Below are 13,358 nucleotides of genomic sequence, written 5' to 3' on the forward strand. Positions count from 1 at the left end.
GGCTGTTTTCTTCGCAATGTGCTATGATATTTGCTCTTCACGACTCCTATATACCCCTACAAGGCGATTACGAATGCTGAGATATTATTTTCGAATTTTAGCGGATCCGCACCATCATAGGCCATTTATATGTGCCGTAGTGAATTCGCGCCAACCAACAATGTGATATTTGAGGTATGTCATGTTACCAGTTGGCAGTGCAAAGGAGGAATGGTTCCGTGCCTTTTCTTCTGCACTCAGAGAGTTTTCCGGGTCGATAGACAGTTCAATACACCACAAGATGTTTGGTCATACCGAAGTGTCAAAATTTGCCACCGTAAATACTATAAATTCAAAAATGCTCGAAATTTCAATTCAAGATTGCACGGATTTTACCGGTCGGAATTGACTGAAATTTGGTGTGTACCGTATTTTTTAGGCAACCTGGCTGTCTTTTCAGGCGAGTGAAATTTGGGAAAAAAAGTTATTTTTGAACAACCCTACCGTACATGGTTCGAATGTTCGCTAAAAGCATTGTAGTTTCTGCTGCGTAACGCCGACGGGACTGTCACTTCCCGAAATCAATAATTACGATTGGTTAACAGCTTAACAGACAAGAACTTCACTCAACAGCGATGCCAAGCGTGTATCATCCGCGCAAGCGCTGTCTTATAAAAAGCCTAGAAGTGGGCCATACTACAATTCGGCAGCTACGGAATAAAAATGATGAAAATTGGCCTGGTGTAAATGACCATAGTAGCCGACAAACACCACGAATACCACAAACAGCAAGTGTGTTGTTTTGAATCTTAATTGACCTCTGTCACGTAGATTTCATAGGCGAGAACGTCATACTAAAGTGGCATAACTATACAATATACAATACATACGTCATACATACATACATATATACATGCCAGTGTTGGGATCAAGTCACTACCTTCGAGTCACGAGTCATTTCGAGTCATTGCACATTTTGACTCGAGTCAAGTCAAGTCAATCGATTTTCGAAGGTGACTCGAGTCAAGTCAAGTCACTCGATTTTTGGAGGTGACTCGAGTCAAGTCGAGTCAAGTCAAGTCAAGTCACGAGTCAAGTCACAATTCAAGTCAAACTGCCTTTTCGAAATATGAGGTATGATTACGTCATTGCATTTTGCTAGCTGTCTGAAATACCGATTGCGTCGTCATTGATTTTGAACAGATGAACGAATATAGGGTTGAATATACACGAAAGAAGGCATTGTATCGCTCACATATACGTAAAACTGCTAATTGCATAGCCTCAGTTTATAGTTACCAGCCGAAATAGAGAATATAGAAACGAATTGATAAGATGCAATACAATACCCATTTACAAATCGATATGATACAATTCAAGCCTTCTCCAATGACTGAGGACTATGTAACCGATATTCGAATTCAATTAATAAAACAAGAGGCTTGGTTAAGGTAAGAACAGAGAACAGAAATAGACATTTTGCTATCAAATTACTTGTTTACGACAACGTAAGCTGAAAGCTTCGATAACTTCGTTTTTGGTCAATTTATTTGTGAGATAACAATGGAGGCTCAGTAAAACGCACGATCATTGAATGATTGGTCGCTCTCACGGATTACGCCAGCGTTTCGCGAACAATCCGAAGATATGCAAGATACCGTGATTTTTATCAACACCGATTACTTGATGACTTGAAATTGACTCGTGAATTTTGCTCCGAGTCACGAGTCAATCCACATTTCTGAATCGACGAGTCAAGTCAAGTCAAGTCATTTTAGCAAAGTGACTCGAGTCAAGTCAAGTCATACGAAAAAAGTGACTCGAGTCTGACTCGAGTCAAGTCATGACTCGAGTCATCCCAACACTGATACATGCATACATATACATACATACATACACTCACCAGTGGTCAAAGCAGTAAACACTGCTACTTAAGCAGAAGTAGAAGAAATGCCGTAAACTTCAGCTCGATATATGGATGTAAAGGAGGGACAATAGTTGTTGAAAATGATAATTCACGTATTACTTGAACATCATTATACTGCAGTGTATATTGTCCAATGCATGCTCCGTGTTTGTCGGTGACTCGATTTTGAGTTATTCTAGTTTCTTGCGACGTTCGAGTATATATTGTTTGGAATTCTATATCTATAATAATGTAATGTGTCCGATGAACTGTAGGCCTACTGTAAATCGGATATTTATACCGTTGTCTCCGTTTTCTCTTGAATTGAAGCACGTGATCAGTTTATCATTTAGTAACGTGTACATTATTAGCCTCGCCCTGGAAATGACGGAACACTTGGTGACAATGATAATTGGCTATTGACATGCAATTACCCCTGTCGAGGACATCCGGAAGAATACAATCCAATTATCAAACATCTTCTTGAACTCGGTAATCTTCTCAAATACAGTCATAGATTCGTGTTTCGTCGCGGAGAGTCGCAGACTAACGAAAAGTGGCAAAAACAACCTAAAGATGGATAGCTTGCATTTGATCGTAGCGATATTATGCGTCAGGAGAGGTAAAAGCCGTTCGTGTTTATGAAGTCCAGGGGTCGGCAAACCACGGCACGCGGGTCATTTGTGTAACTCGAGATGATTGACCACGGCACGTCAAATGATTTGACGCAATCGACATATTATAACCATGCATTAGCTAAAAGTGAAACAGAAAGTTTTTAAAATGTACATAGCTCGTAGGCGACCGAAAAATGTATCGTAAATCAACATAAAATATAGTCTTTTGGACCATATTTTAATTATCTTGATTTTTTTCGCGATTCGCGCGATTTATGGAGTCCTGATTTCTTGATTATAGTGTGGGAATCCCCATAAATATGCATAATATACAGAAATAAGTCCAACCGTATTAGCAATCATGAAAGAATGGCAACTTAACAATCTTAACATCGTATGAAACCGTTTAGATGCTTTAGTCGAGGAGTGTGCACTGTGCAGTGTGCAACCTGCGGGAGCGCGACTATTATATGAACCGGCATTTCGGCGCTGGACATTTTCACGCTATAGAAGACACGACATCGACGTTACGTTTCGCGCATCATGCTACCATGCGACTCCGTGCGGTGTGTGCTCTGCTAAATGATTGGGGGGCAATAAAACCTTGAGAAAAAAAATAACCGCCGCATGTTGGCCAAAACGTTCGACATTGGTATGTTCACTGTCCGAAATGACCAGCGCCGAATAGTCCAGCGCCTTGCATATCAAATGAGACCCACCGAGGAAAATAATGAGCGTCGTGTCTAAATGCGGATTTGTAATCGTGCTCATCTCACGAAAGTAGATATTATTTTAGTTTTGTCTGATATGCGTAAGCGGTTCCAACATATCTGGAAGTCCGACAACCTTCGCCGCTTTACCGCGACCTTTGGAGCTTAGCAGACAAATCTAGCGCCAGACAAACCTCAATGTGACATCGAACCAACTTGTATGATACACTGATACAGGAGCGGCCCATTCTTCATCATCACGACATATCATCGTAACAACATTGATTGGCCTGTCACTGATTGGCTATGGTGGCGAACGCAGTTGGCTTGGAAACGACCAAAGCAACCGCAGAATAATAGCGTGACTAAATATAAATGGTGCAAATAGTACGTTTTACAGCGATATGTCTAGTGAGGTAACGACCAATAATTTAAAAATCACTGTCGTAATCGAGGCCGTTGCCAGGTGCAGATAACCGGGTGGTGGGATTCCTTGCTTGAAACGTTAAGTATGACAAAATTAAAAATGTTTGGCACGCCAGTTGGTAATAATTTCACATTTTTGACATTTTGGCACGCTGCATACAAAAGGTTGCCGGCCCCTGATGTATAGTCTATAGCTACAACGTAATTGCGGATTTTTTTGTTCATCACAACGATTCAGGCTTAGCATTTGATGAAATGTACGTGGAAGCGTCTCAAGTCACATATCGAGGTAATTCGTATTTCCGTGCTTCCCAGACCAATTCTAAATTTCAGTACGTTTGATTGCGCTACAGAAAATCTGGAGGCCGCCACCAAATTCCATTCCTATGATTTCGACGAAGGAATGGAAATTTTGGGATTCGAATCGGATGATATTCAGTTTGGTAACGTTGTTGGAAAGGCACAATACGATGTTGCGATGTTTCGCGGAATTAAATATGCAACGGCTGAACGATTCGGGAATCCTATACCCGTGAGGATACCAACCGATATAAATCTAGAAGCTTTTCGCGCGGGACCGTCGTGTCCTCAACCGTCTGAAGGTGACTAATATACTGAATATATATGTTATCTGTAGTAACGGTATGTATAATACGAGCCGTGTATGTCCTCAACCAGCAATTCATTCAGTATGTAACGACCAAGCACCAAACACATGCCACCATGATCTGCTGGTGACGTCATAGAGCAACCACTATACAGCAGACCAGTGGGTCAGTGTAGTAGGGTGTTGTTTAGAAATAGCACATAAGTCCGTCGAAAGATTCTGTGATACACAAGCCTTCCAATCCAGTGAGGCGCGAACTATGGAACCCGCGTTCTTATTTGAATCAATAGAATAATATAAAGAATCTTACCAAGTCAACAGAAATCGGGGAATTCACCCATATAAAAGTCTCATTTATATTAGAGTTGCCATACGTCCGGAATTTCCCGGACATCTCCGGAATATCACTGTTAGGACTTGCGTCCGGGAGGAATTTCTAAATTATGCCTTAATGTTCGGAATTTTGAAGCCTTGACGTAGTCTAATAATTTTTTCGTAAATCAACATAACAACATTATTTTGGGGAATATTTATACTACATGATATTTTACGTCGCGCTGCGCGCGATTTACTATAACATTTTTTGATTTTAATATGGGGACTATCACCCTCGCAAATGCAATAAAATATAAATAAAAATAACCTTCATTTACTGAAATAAGCCTAATTGTAATCGCAATTATAGGAGAACGCTTATTCCTTTAAATGCTTTATTCAGAGATAGCCAGGCCGTGTTATTTTTGGCATTTCAGGAGCCAGATGCCAAAACTGCCAAAAATAAAAATTTGAAAATGCCAAAAATAACACGGCCTGCCAAATAGTGTATTTCGTTCATGGTGTTGTGTTAACAGGACAACGTTACAAGCGAGAAGAGCGTTTGTGAAAGGCAGGTTTCTTAATCTGGGTTCAGCCCACCCATTAGGGGTGAAAGAATGGTGTCCTAAATGGTGAGGGCACAGCGAGATTGAACGGCTGACTGCATTTGGTTTACGTCATACTTTCCATTTGTCCAAGGGCAATTTTACGATCATTTTTGACCGGCTTGTCGAGCGCTAAATTTGATAAAACGGGTATCAATGAGAAGCTGCCGCAGTACTGATTATTAAATTATAAATTATATTCTGCTCATGGAACTGGAGCCCCCAAAGTCAACCACGATTTTTGCATTGTGATCGAGTTGAACATTGTGGCGCAACAGACTGTCTGGCTATTTCTGAGCTGCATGGTCTCGTTTTGCCAGACAGTCTTGTTGCGTCAATGTTCTTAAACAAGCTAACCTTCCCAGGACTCTTCCATGCGAGTTGGTAATATTAAAGCCACCTGAAGTGACAAAAGTCCTCCGAAAATATATCGGTAGACTGAAGGAGAAATGATAGTCGGGCTACTAAATAGAATGTGTTGAGATAGACAACACAGGGAACTCCTGGAAAAGGATCGGGAAGAAAATTCTTTCCGCGATGAGATCGATGGCACTGGCGAAGTGATATCTTTTCATGATGCATGGAAGCCGGTTCGGCCCTCCTAAGATTTTGAAGCTCTGAAAACCTTTTGTGGATGACTGGCAACATTCTTTCCCTCAACGGCTTCTTTTGAAGCCGATATTTCCCAGATTCGCTGGGCGGGAAATGAATTTAGGAGAAACTTAGCTGACCTGAGTTTGGAAGCACTGTTACAGTGCAAACGATTTAAGTCTATTCAACAGCTGTAACAATTAGCTGTTGAACGTGTTTGTTAGGCATTTCTTTCTCTTTTTTTGCTTATTGGCACCGATTACGATGGATACTGCACATTTTGTGGTTTCGTTTGATATTATTAACCTATGAAATCGTTAGGTTTTTTCTTCTTCTTATTGTTTGTTGGCATTGATTATACGTGGATGCTGCACATTATGTGGTGTCTTTTGACAAACTAGCCCAAAAAAGCGTTTTTGTGACTAATTCGAGGCTGAAACTATCTATTTAGAGGACGATGCCAAAACTGCCAAAAATAAAAATCAAAAAATGCCAAAAATAAGTTATTTTTGGCAGTTTTGGCATATGCCAAAAATAACACGGCCTGGAGATAGCGGTTCCAAACGTGGGGGTCGTTTGCCTTCATTCTGGAGTTCGCGAAGATGTTGAACGTAACCAGCTTGCAAAATAGCCCTTGAGTAAGTTTGGGCAAAGGTCCTGACTTCTGTTAGTAATCAGCTCGTCAAATTTTGATCTGAACCACGGAACATATTCAAATTGGAGTCGCGGCCTTAAAAGGTTGTAAACCACTTGATATTGGGTGTTTATAAAGTTCCGTGGTGAGCACCGGCATAAGGCTGATAAACAATCTATGAACATGACTTAACGATGTACAATTGTATGCTCCCTGTATTTTCGAAGTCATTATCCTCCACCAGCTCTACCGCTAACTCTGATCACGTGGGCCGAGGGAGGATCAAACTGTATAGTAATATGGAAGAACCAATATTATTGACAGAATTCATTAAATAAATTGAACGACCAGATGCATATAGAAACCATGCAGCTGCATATAGCAAGCCCCTCCAGAAGTTGCATCAATTACCAGATGGTGGGCCCAAAATGATTATACTTTGGGCGGGAAGGAGCTGAAAAAATGCGGTGTTGGTCCCGGTTACACAACACACAGCCAGCACATACTCCTGAACCGGATCGTTAACATCTCTGGTCTATGAGCAAAGCTTTGCTAGTGTGACGTCATATTTGCAGACAATGTGCTCATGAGTCATTTTGAAATCCACTAGTGGGCGCTACAGAGTGTCCGGAATTTGTGTCAGAGAAATATGGTAACCCTAATTTATATTATTATCGCCAGCGATGACTACAATATACAAACATATATGTCCTTACTGTTAGGGACACAATTGTCATAACAATATTAGTCTATACGCGGTAATGGCGACGAAGACAATACATTTACGAGTGCTCGGTGCCGCCAATAAACTGCAAATTAAGCGACCAGTGTTTGTGGCAAGAATTCCAGTTCAATAAGGGAAACACTACTCCAAGTTCAAACTTGGGACCTTCGGGTTGTGACGCTCAATGTAGCACGTATCATATAGGCCTATATATATGTAACAGAATAATGCAATTTTCTGCACATTTATAGCAGTAGGCCTACAGGACTATCTATGACCTGTAATGGCCTATAGGCAACGACTAAACGTACGTTACATACTTCGTTGTATTGAAATTGAAAGTCTGATAGAACAATGTGTGCACCACGCACCCTTGGATGTCTTGTCTCATCGACGCTCTAGCAATGCTTTTTTTACCTTAGACTATTTCGAGCATCCGGAAGACTACACAGAGGATTGCCTGTATCTTGACATATATATTCCTCTGCATAAAACTGTTGTGGCCACCCGGCAAAGTGAGAATCCTGCTGACTGGAGTTCCAGGCAGAGGTATACAAGGTACGAAGACTTGCCTATCCTGATTGCTTTTCAAGGAGAAGACTTCACCTACGTCGAAAGTGGGTTTTTGTTTCGCATTGATTGAATTTATCTGACCGTTACCGCTTTTTAGGTCGTGCTATTGATGGCCGCGTTTTGGCGAGGTATGGATCGGTAATTGTCGTGGTGGTAAACTACAGGACAGGAATTCTTGGCTTTCTAAGCTCTGGCGACGATAATATTCCAGGTATAATGATATAAGTATTTGGTAACTATATAAGTACAAGAATCAAAATCTGCCTATCGAATATGGAAGTCAATGTGCTTTACTCAATCACATTAATACACAGCACTAGCACACACATTTCAAGTCTGGAATTATATGACGGTGCCTTTTGCTCAACATCCATTGCGACTATTCAAGATATTATCTTGCGAATTTCTCTCTATAAAATACACAACGAATCAATTTGTAACTGATGTTCTGATAATAATGAAAACCAAGCACGAAGCCAATATACCAAAATTGAATTACAAAGTGACTTTGGTGCGACACAATCGATTTATCGTTGGCAAGATGTATGTGACATTTTCCAAAGCTGTGGAAATTACAATTTATGCCTCTCATTCCAGGCAATTTCGGCCTCAGGGATCAAAAGATCGCGATTGAGTGGATAAAGAACAACGCAAAAATATTTGGAGGCGATCCGAGCAGCATCACCCTACTCGGGTATTCTTCTGGAGCTGAATGTGTTTCTGCACAGGTTCAAAATATGATGAAACCTTAAATACTATATTGCGTTATGCAGTATCTGATTTATTAAGATGTGTTATTAATTATTATTATAACTCGATGAATGGGCGATAAGTGAGGTGAGGTGACATCAGAACATTCAAATTTAGATATGAACCAATCTTAAATGCGAGATAAGAATTTAAGTACTTGTGGCATTGTTTCGCGATACCAAAATATCGTATTATCAGACCGGCTATCGAAGCCGCGACCCCGCGACCCATCATCCTCTAAATTTGCTGAGCTGATTACGAAAGAGAATAAAGGTCTGCGTCCTATTTGGGATGCTCATTAGTAAAAATTAATAAATAAATATAAGGTCACAATTTTCCCCGATCCCTATAGAAAGAAAGCAAACGACCCTCGTTATTAATTAGCTTCTAATACGATATCGTAAATTGGAATACTCCGCAACGCAATTTAATCCCCATGCAATGCAATTTAGGATCATTTATCCGTTTTGCGTAAAGTATAGTTATCAAGGGTCTTACGCAAGTTAATTTTCATATGTTATGCTGTTGCAGATGTACGATCCGACAAACAACAAACATATCTTTCAGCGGGTTATATTGCAAAGTGGCGTGACTAAAATTGACTCAGTGTTCGCAAATAATAAAACCGCAGAAAGGGAGATTCAACGGCATTTGTTTTCAAAAATTGCAGGTGGATTTCCCGATGTTTTGTATACCTGAATGGCAGTTTATTACTCTGAATTCGGCCTGAACAGTTCATGTTCCATTACAGAATATGTATCATGCGATGCCAATGAGACCTCAAAATGTATTCGTTCGGCGCACATCGAAGATCTAATAATAGCTGCGGGAACGCTTACTTATGAACGTGGAAATAACCGAACATTTGGTCCGATGATGGAGGAAAAATTTTCGTGTGATTTAGTGGACATATCACAGTGTGTGCGCGAGATGCAATGCGTCGGATGAACTACTAATTATTATGACTTTCAGATACGACATAATGATAGGAACGGTTGAGTTCGAAGCAGGGAACATCGCAGAAGACTTGCCGAAGAGTCAGCCTCTCGCAACTGCAATAGGAAACATTTTAAGTTATCAGAAAGTCTTCCAGAATGCCAGTGGCTCTCTCATCGATTACTTAGAGTTCGAATACAGGTTTAAAGCATTGCTACCGTCAATTTTTCATGGGCCGGGCTTCAGGCTAAAATAATTTAGATTCTTTTTGACGCTTGTTCACTTAAGTTCAATAAATATTTCCTCATTTAAAACATCGCAAGATCTCGTTCAATCAAACACACGCATTGCCAAATTCAGAATTCTGTGATTATTACACCACCAAAAGGTAGGCTAAATCCCTACATTGCTGACAAGTTATTTTTAAGATAGGGGCCTGGTTAACGCTATAATTTTCAAAATATACATTCATTTCATCATCGCCTAAGCTCTTCGAGAGGAGACCTTGATTTATCTTCTCTGCGGTGTATAGGCCTATAGTACATCAATGCATTGACGCCGTAATATCATGTAGATTTAGTAGTCACTCGGTAGTAGTACAGCAGCGGCATTGGAGTCGTCTTGTTACATGACAAATTTTCATTGTTGACATGTTTACCAAATGCATTTTCTCTAGCTCCATTTGTAACGAATGCTTATTCGAGAATCTTATGCGGGTTCATACATATTTGCCTTGTCCTTTTCCGCAAAACTGGGTGCTGTTTCGACCAATGCAATTCCTATCATTTTATCGTGTCGCAATCCTGTAGCATTTCAACTGATGAAAATAATGATAATTGCTAGATATGATTCTGCTGCATCAAATAAAGAAATAAGCGTATTTATTATACGCTTTTATCAATCATTTTACGAATTCCAGCTCTTTTGCCGAAATTTCGCCAGATGATCAAACAGCTTACGGCTTTGTCAAAGCAGCAACTGACTTCGAGTACACTGTTCCAGCTATAAATTTCGCAAAGAAATTGTCATCGCTTGGCGCAATCACGTAATGGCGTTGGATATTAAATTGACGAAAGCGAATTAAACAATCGCCCTTTCACATCTCTAACAGATACACATATCTATTTTCACCCCGCGTTACCAATCTAAAGCCGGGAAAACCGTACTTCATTGAAGACCGCGCCGTACACGGCGAAGATCAGAAATATTTATTTGGACTCCCGTTGCTTCTTGTCCAGCTTTTCCAAAGCGGTGATCGGAATATATCTGCAAATTACATTCGTATGATATCTAACTTTGTCCACACTGGGTGAGTCGCGTCAATATGTCTGGGCCTGCAGTGGTTCCTAACCTTGGCGCTACCGGCTCCCATTTATCGATTTTGATTTTTAAGGTTATGCGAAAATACTCAGAATGCGAAAATACTCTGAATAATTACCGTTTAACGGTATATACTAATATGATTCTAATAGCTAATTTACTTTCGGCCCAAATGATTAAATCCACAATTTTTCGTCACGCCTCGTCACGTCATATGTAGACGGCAGTTAGTACGTTTCCACGAATGTATACTGTATAGCTGTCATTATATAATCCACGTAAACTGTGGGTTAGGTAATTTTAGACTGTGCAATGTGTGCAGTTTCCCCTGATTCGGTTTCATAACAGTGAACAGTTTCCTACAGGCATTGCAATCCTGCGGCAATCCGAATCTGGAAAAGTGGCTCTCTATCACTTTTGAGAGATGGGAACCTATATCTCCGTACCATTAGACCCGCTTCGAAACTTTTGACCAAAATGAAAAATTATAAAGATCTTTGTGTTTGAGTGCTATTAAATTTTTTCACTCATACCTTGAAATTAATCCATCAGTTTGGTGTTGTGAGTCGCGACTTTATATGTACGTTACATAATATGAGTTGTTTTGTATGGAAATCAAATTCAACGTGAGAATATTTCTAAGATCTATGCATTTTCGGTAGAAGCACAATGTAGAGAGTGTTAGACGATATTGCAATTGTTCAATTTTCTATCGTTCATTACAGTCAAGTGCGAGCTGACTTTGACGTCTACCCCAGCGTATTTATGGTATATAGCCAATATAATATGTCACACCATGAATATATTTGAAATGGGGCAATAGAGGTGAAATAAAAACGTCACGAACCATCACTGCTATAGGCCTATATATGTCTAGTCCCGAGTGAGAACTATGCATGCGGTTGACTTACATTTTCTAGAGATCCGAACGAGGGACCGACAAATAAACCGAACGCACACCCGGTATGGGTTCCGTTTGACGCATCTACCATGGGGACGTACATGATTTCGAACAAAATGGAAATGAAGTACAATGCATTCGTCAAGACGATGTCGGTCTGGACGCATGCAGTGCCGTACTTGATTGACAACAGCATATGCGTCGAGTCCGAAAAGGTATAGGAATACGAGTCGTAGCCAACAGACATGGATTTCAATGCCAAAGAAAAAGTGAGGTCATTCCTTACGTTGTAATGAGTGTCTCATTGTCCTTAGTAATTTATTCGCCCCAACTGAAAACTGCGTTCGCGTGGTCCTGATGGTCGACTGACCCATGTTCAACTGCTATTCATATATAGACCCCTTTTTCCACTTCGACCTTCAAATCTCTCATTTGGATATTTGGTACTGTGACCGAGCGCGACTCATTTGGTCCTGACGGGCGCCCAGGCGCCTGCGGGCACCTCGTTGGTGACCCCTGTTGTAGACAATTCCTAGTTTACACTTCTATATAAATATATTATGTTCAAGTCTTCAGAAATGACAAGATGGCGCTTCGATGAGTCAGAAATTAAGAACAAATATATGATTTATTTTTCGTAAAGAGGTCACTCTACGTACGAATAATGACCATAAGTAGGCCTATTCTTGTCATGATCAAAATAATCCGACAGATATTGGAAATGAACGTTCGCGACCTCCGATATATGGCGCCACGCATTGATGCTACCCCAAATCATATACAGACAATAGGTTTCTGTATGTGTTGTGTTGGCTCTCAATGTCCCAATTCTATTATTATGAAGATTTCAAGAGACATTGAGTTTACTGATGAGGTTACCTGTACAAAGTCTACTTCATGCAAGGCTAGTTGGGAGGCAAGCTATCGCGAATGGAAGAATGTGGACCTTCCGCGGTGGAAAAAAAGGTAACAGTAATGCTTTTATCATAGAATAAAACATATCAATACATAATAATTTGCACCTTATTATAAGATTCCAAGAAGCAAGCGACAAGATCGACTCTGCAAAAGGATTGTAGGAGATGAATGAAATACACATTCACCGAATTTAAAGGAAGAGAAATGAGTCTGTGATATCCATTTTGCATCCGATCTGATACTATATATGTTCATTTACAAATATACCACTAGACTTGTACCGACATTACGTATTCTGTATATCATGCACCATCTTCATCATATTGGGATGTCCCTATGGTTGTAGGTAGGTAGACGCAGGACGCAGGAGTCGAGTTGGAATGTCGAACATTTTTTGAGTCAACACAACATCATGTCTAGTATAAATTTTAGAATTCAGCAGTTTCCTAGCGGTAATCTGCCTTTTATGATTTGTACAAACCGTCCTTCTTTACGGATTCCAAAATATGGTAACTCTAAGGAAGTACCAATTCCAAATGTGTGAGCTATCACGGTGGTTTCCTCGACAATTGTTATATATAGACAGATATCGTCAGCTGAGCACATGTTAACTCCATCCTGTTTTACGCCAGAAGAAACCAACGGTTAAATGATGATGAGTAACATTTGCCTGTAACATCACAAATGAAATTGAATTTACAAGCCACAGGCTACTGCTGATATGGACATTGTACGATATTGCACATCAGGTCAACCTGTTGTGAAGCATAAACGTGCTAATTTGTTTGATAGCTATATAGTCTCCTGTCATCGGTCCTTTGTAATGTGGATCTGGTACAACCCGAG

General features: G+C 40.2%; 3 protein-coding genes across 4 annotated transcripts in view; all 3 read left to right on the plus strand.

The window, feature by feature from the left end:
- The window catches only part of LOC145444248 (uncharacterized), a 170,285-nt gene that overhangs the window by 138,994 nt on the left and 17,933 nt on the right, over nucleotides 1–13,358 (plus strand). The window lies entirely within an intron of this gene.
- Nucleotides 1–13,358, plus strand: part of LOC145444219 (uncharacterized) — a 166,698-nt gene that overhangs the window by 93,250 nt on the left and 60,090 nt on the right. The window lies entirely within an intron of this gene.
- Nucleotides 1,936–12,798, plus strand: LOC145444227 (bile salt-activated lipase-like). Its single transcript, XM_080322175.1, has 14 exons — nucleotides 1,936–2,507; nucleotides 3,877–3,927; nucleotides 3,992–4,240; nucleotides 7,537–7,731; nucleotides 7,785–7,898; nucleotides 8,285–8,415; nucleotides 8,969–9,107; nucleotides 9,189–9,354; nucleotides 9,410–9,574; nucleotides 10,293–10,418; nucleotides 10,485–10,682; nucleotides 11,614–11,809; nucleotides 12,439–12,560; nucleotides 12,628–12,798. Exons 1-14 carry the CDS (start codon nucleotides 2,462–2,464, stop codon nucleotides 12,671–12,673), a joined length of 1,944 nt encoding a protein of 647 aa, XP_080178301.1. The 5' UTR covers nucleotides 1,936–2,461; the 3' UTR covers nucleotides 12,674–12,798.

This window comes from Botryllus schlosseri, chromosome 8 (assembly GCF_051294905.1).
Source record: "Botryllus schlosseri isolate E-star chromosome 8, Bs_hap1, whole genome shotgun sequence".
In the NCBI taxonomy this organism is placed as follows: Eukaryota; Metazoa; Chordata; class Ascidiacea; order Stolidobranchia; family Styelidae; genus Botryllus; species Botryllus schlosseri.

Coding starts and splice junctions, on each gene's coding strand:
- LOC145444227 (XM_080322175.1), top strand. CDS start 2,462: ATGGATAGCTTGCATTTGATCGTAGCGATATTATGCGTCAGGAGAG. Junction 9,108..9,188: donor TTTGTTTTCAAAAATTGCAG/GTGGATTTCCCG, acceptor GTTCCATTACAG/AATATGTATCATGCGATGCC. Junction 9,355..9,409: donor GATTTAGTGGACATATCACA/GTGTGTGCGCGA, acceptor TATGACTTTCAG/ATACGACATAATGATAGGAA.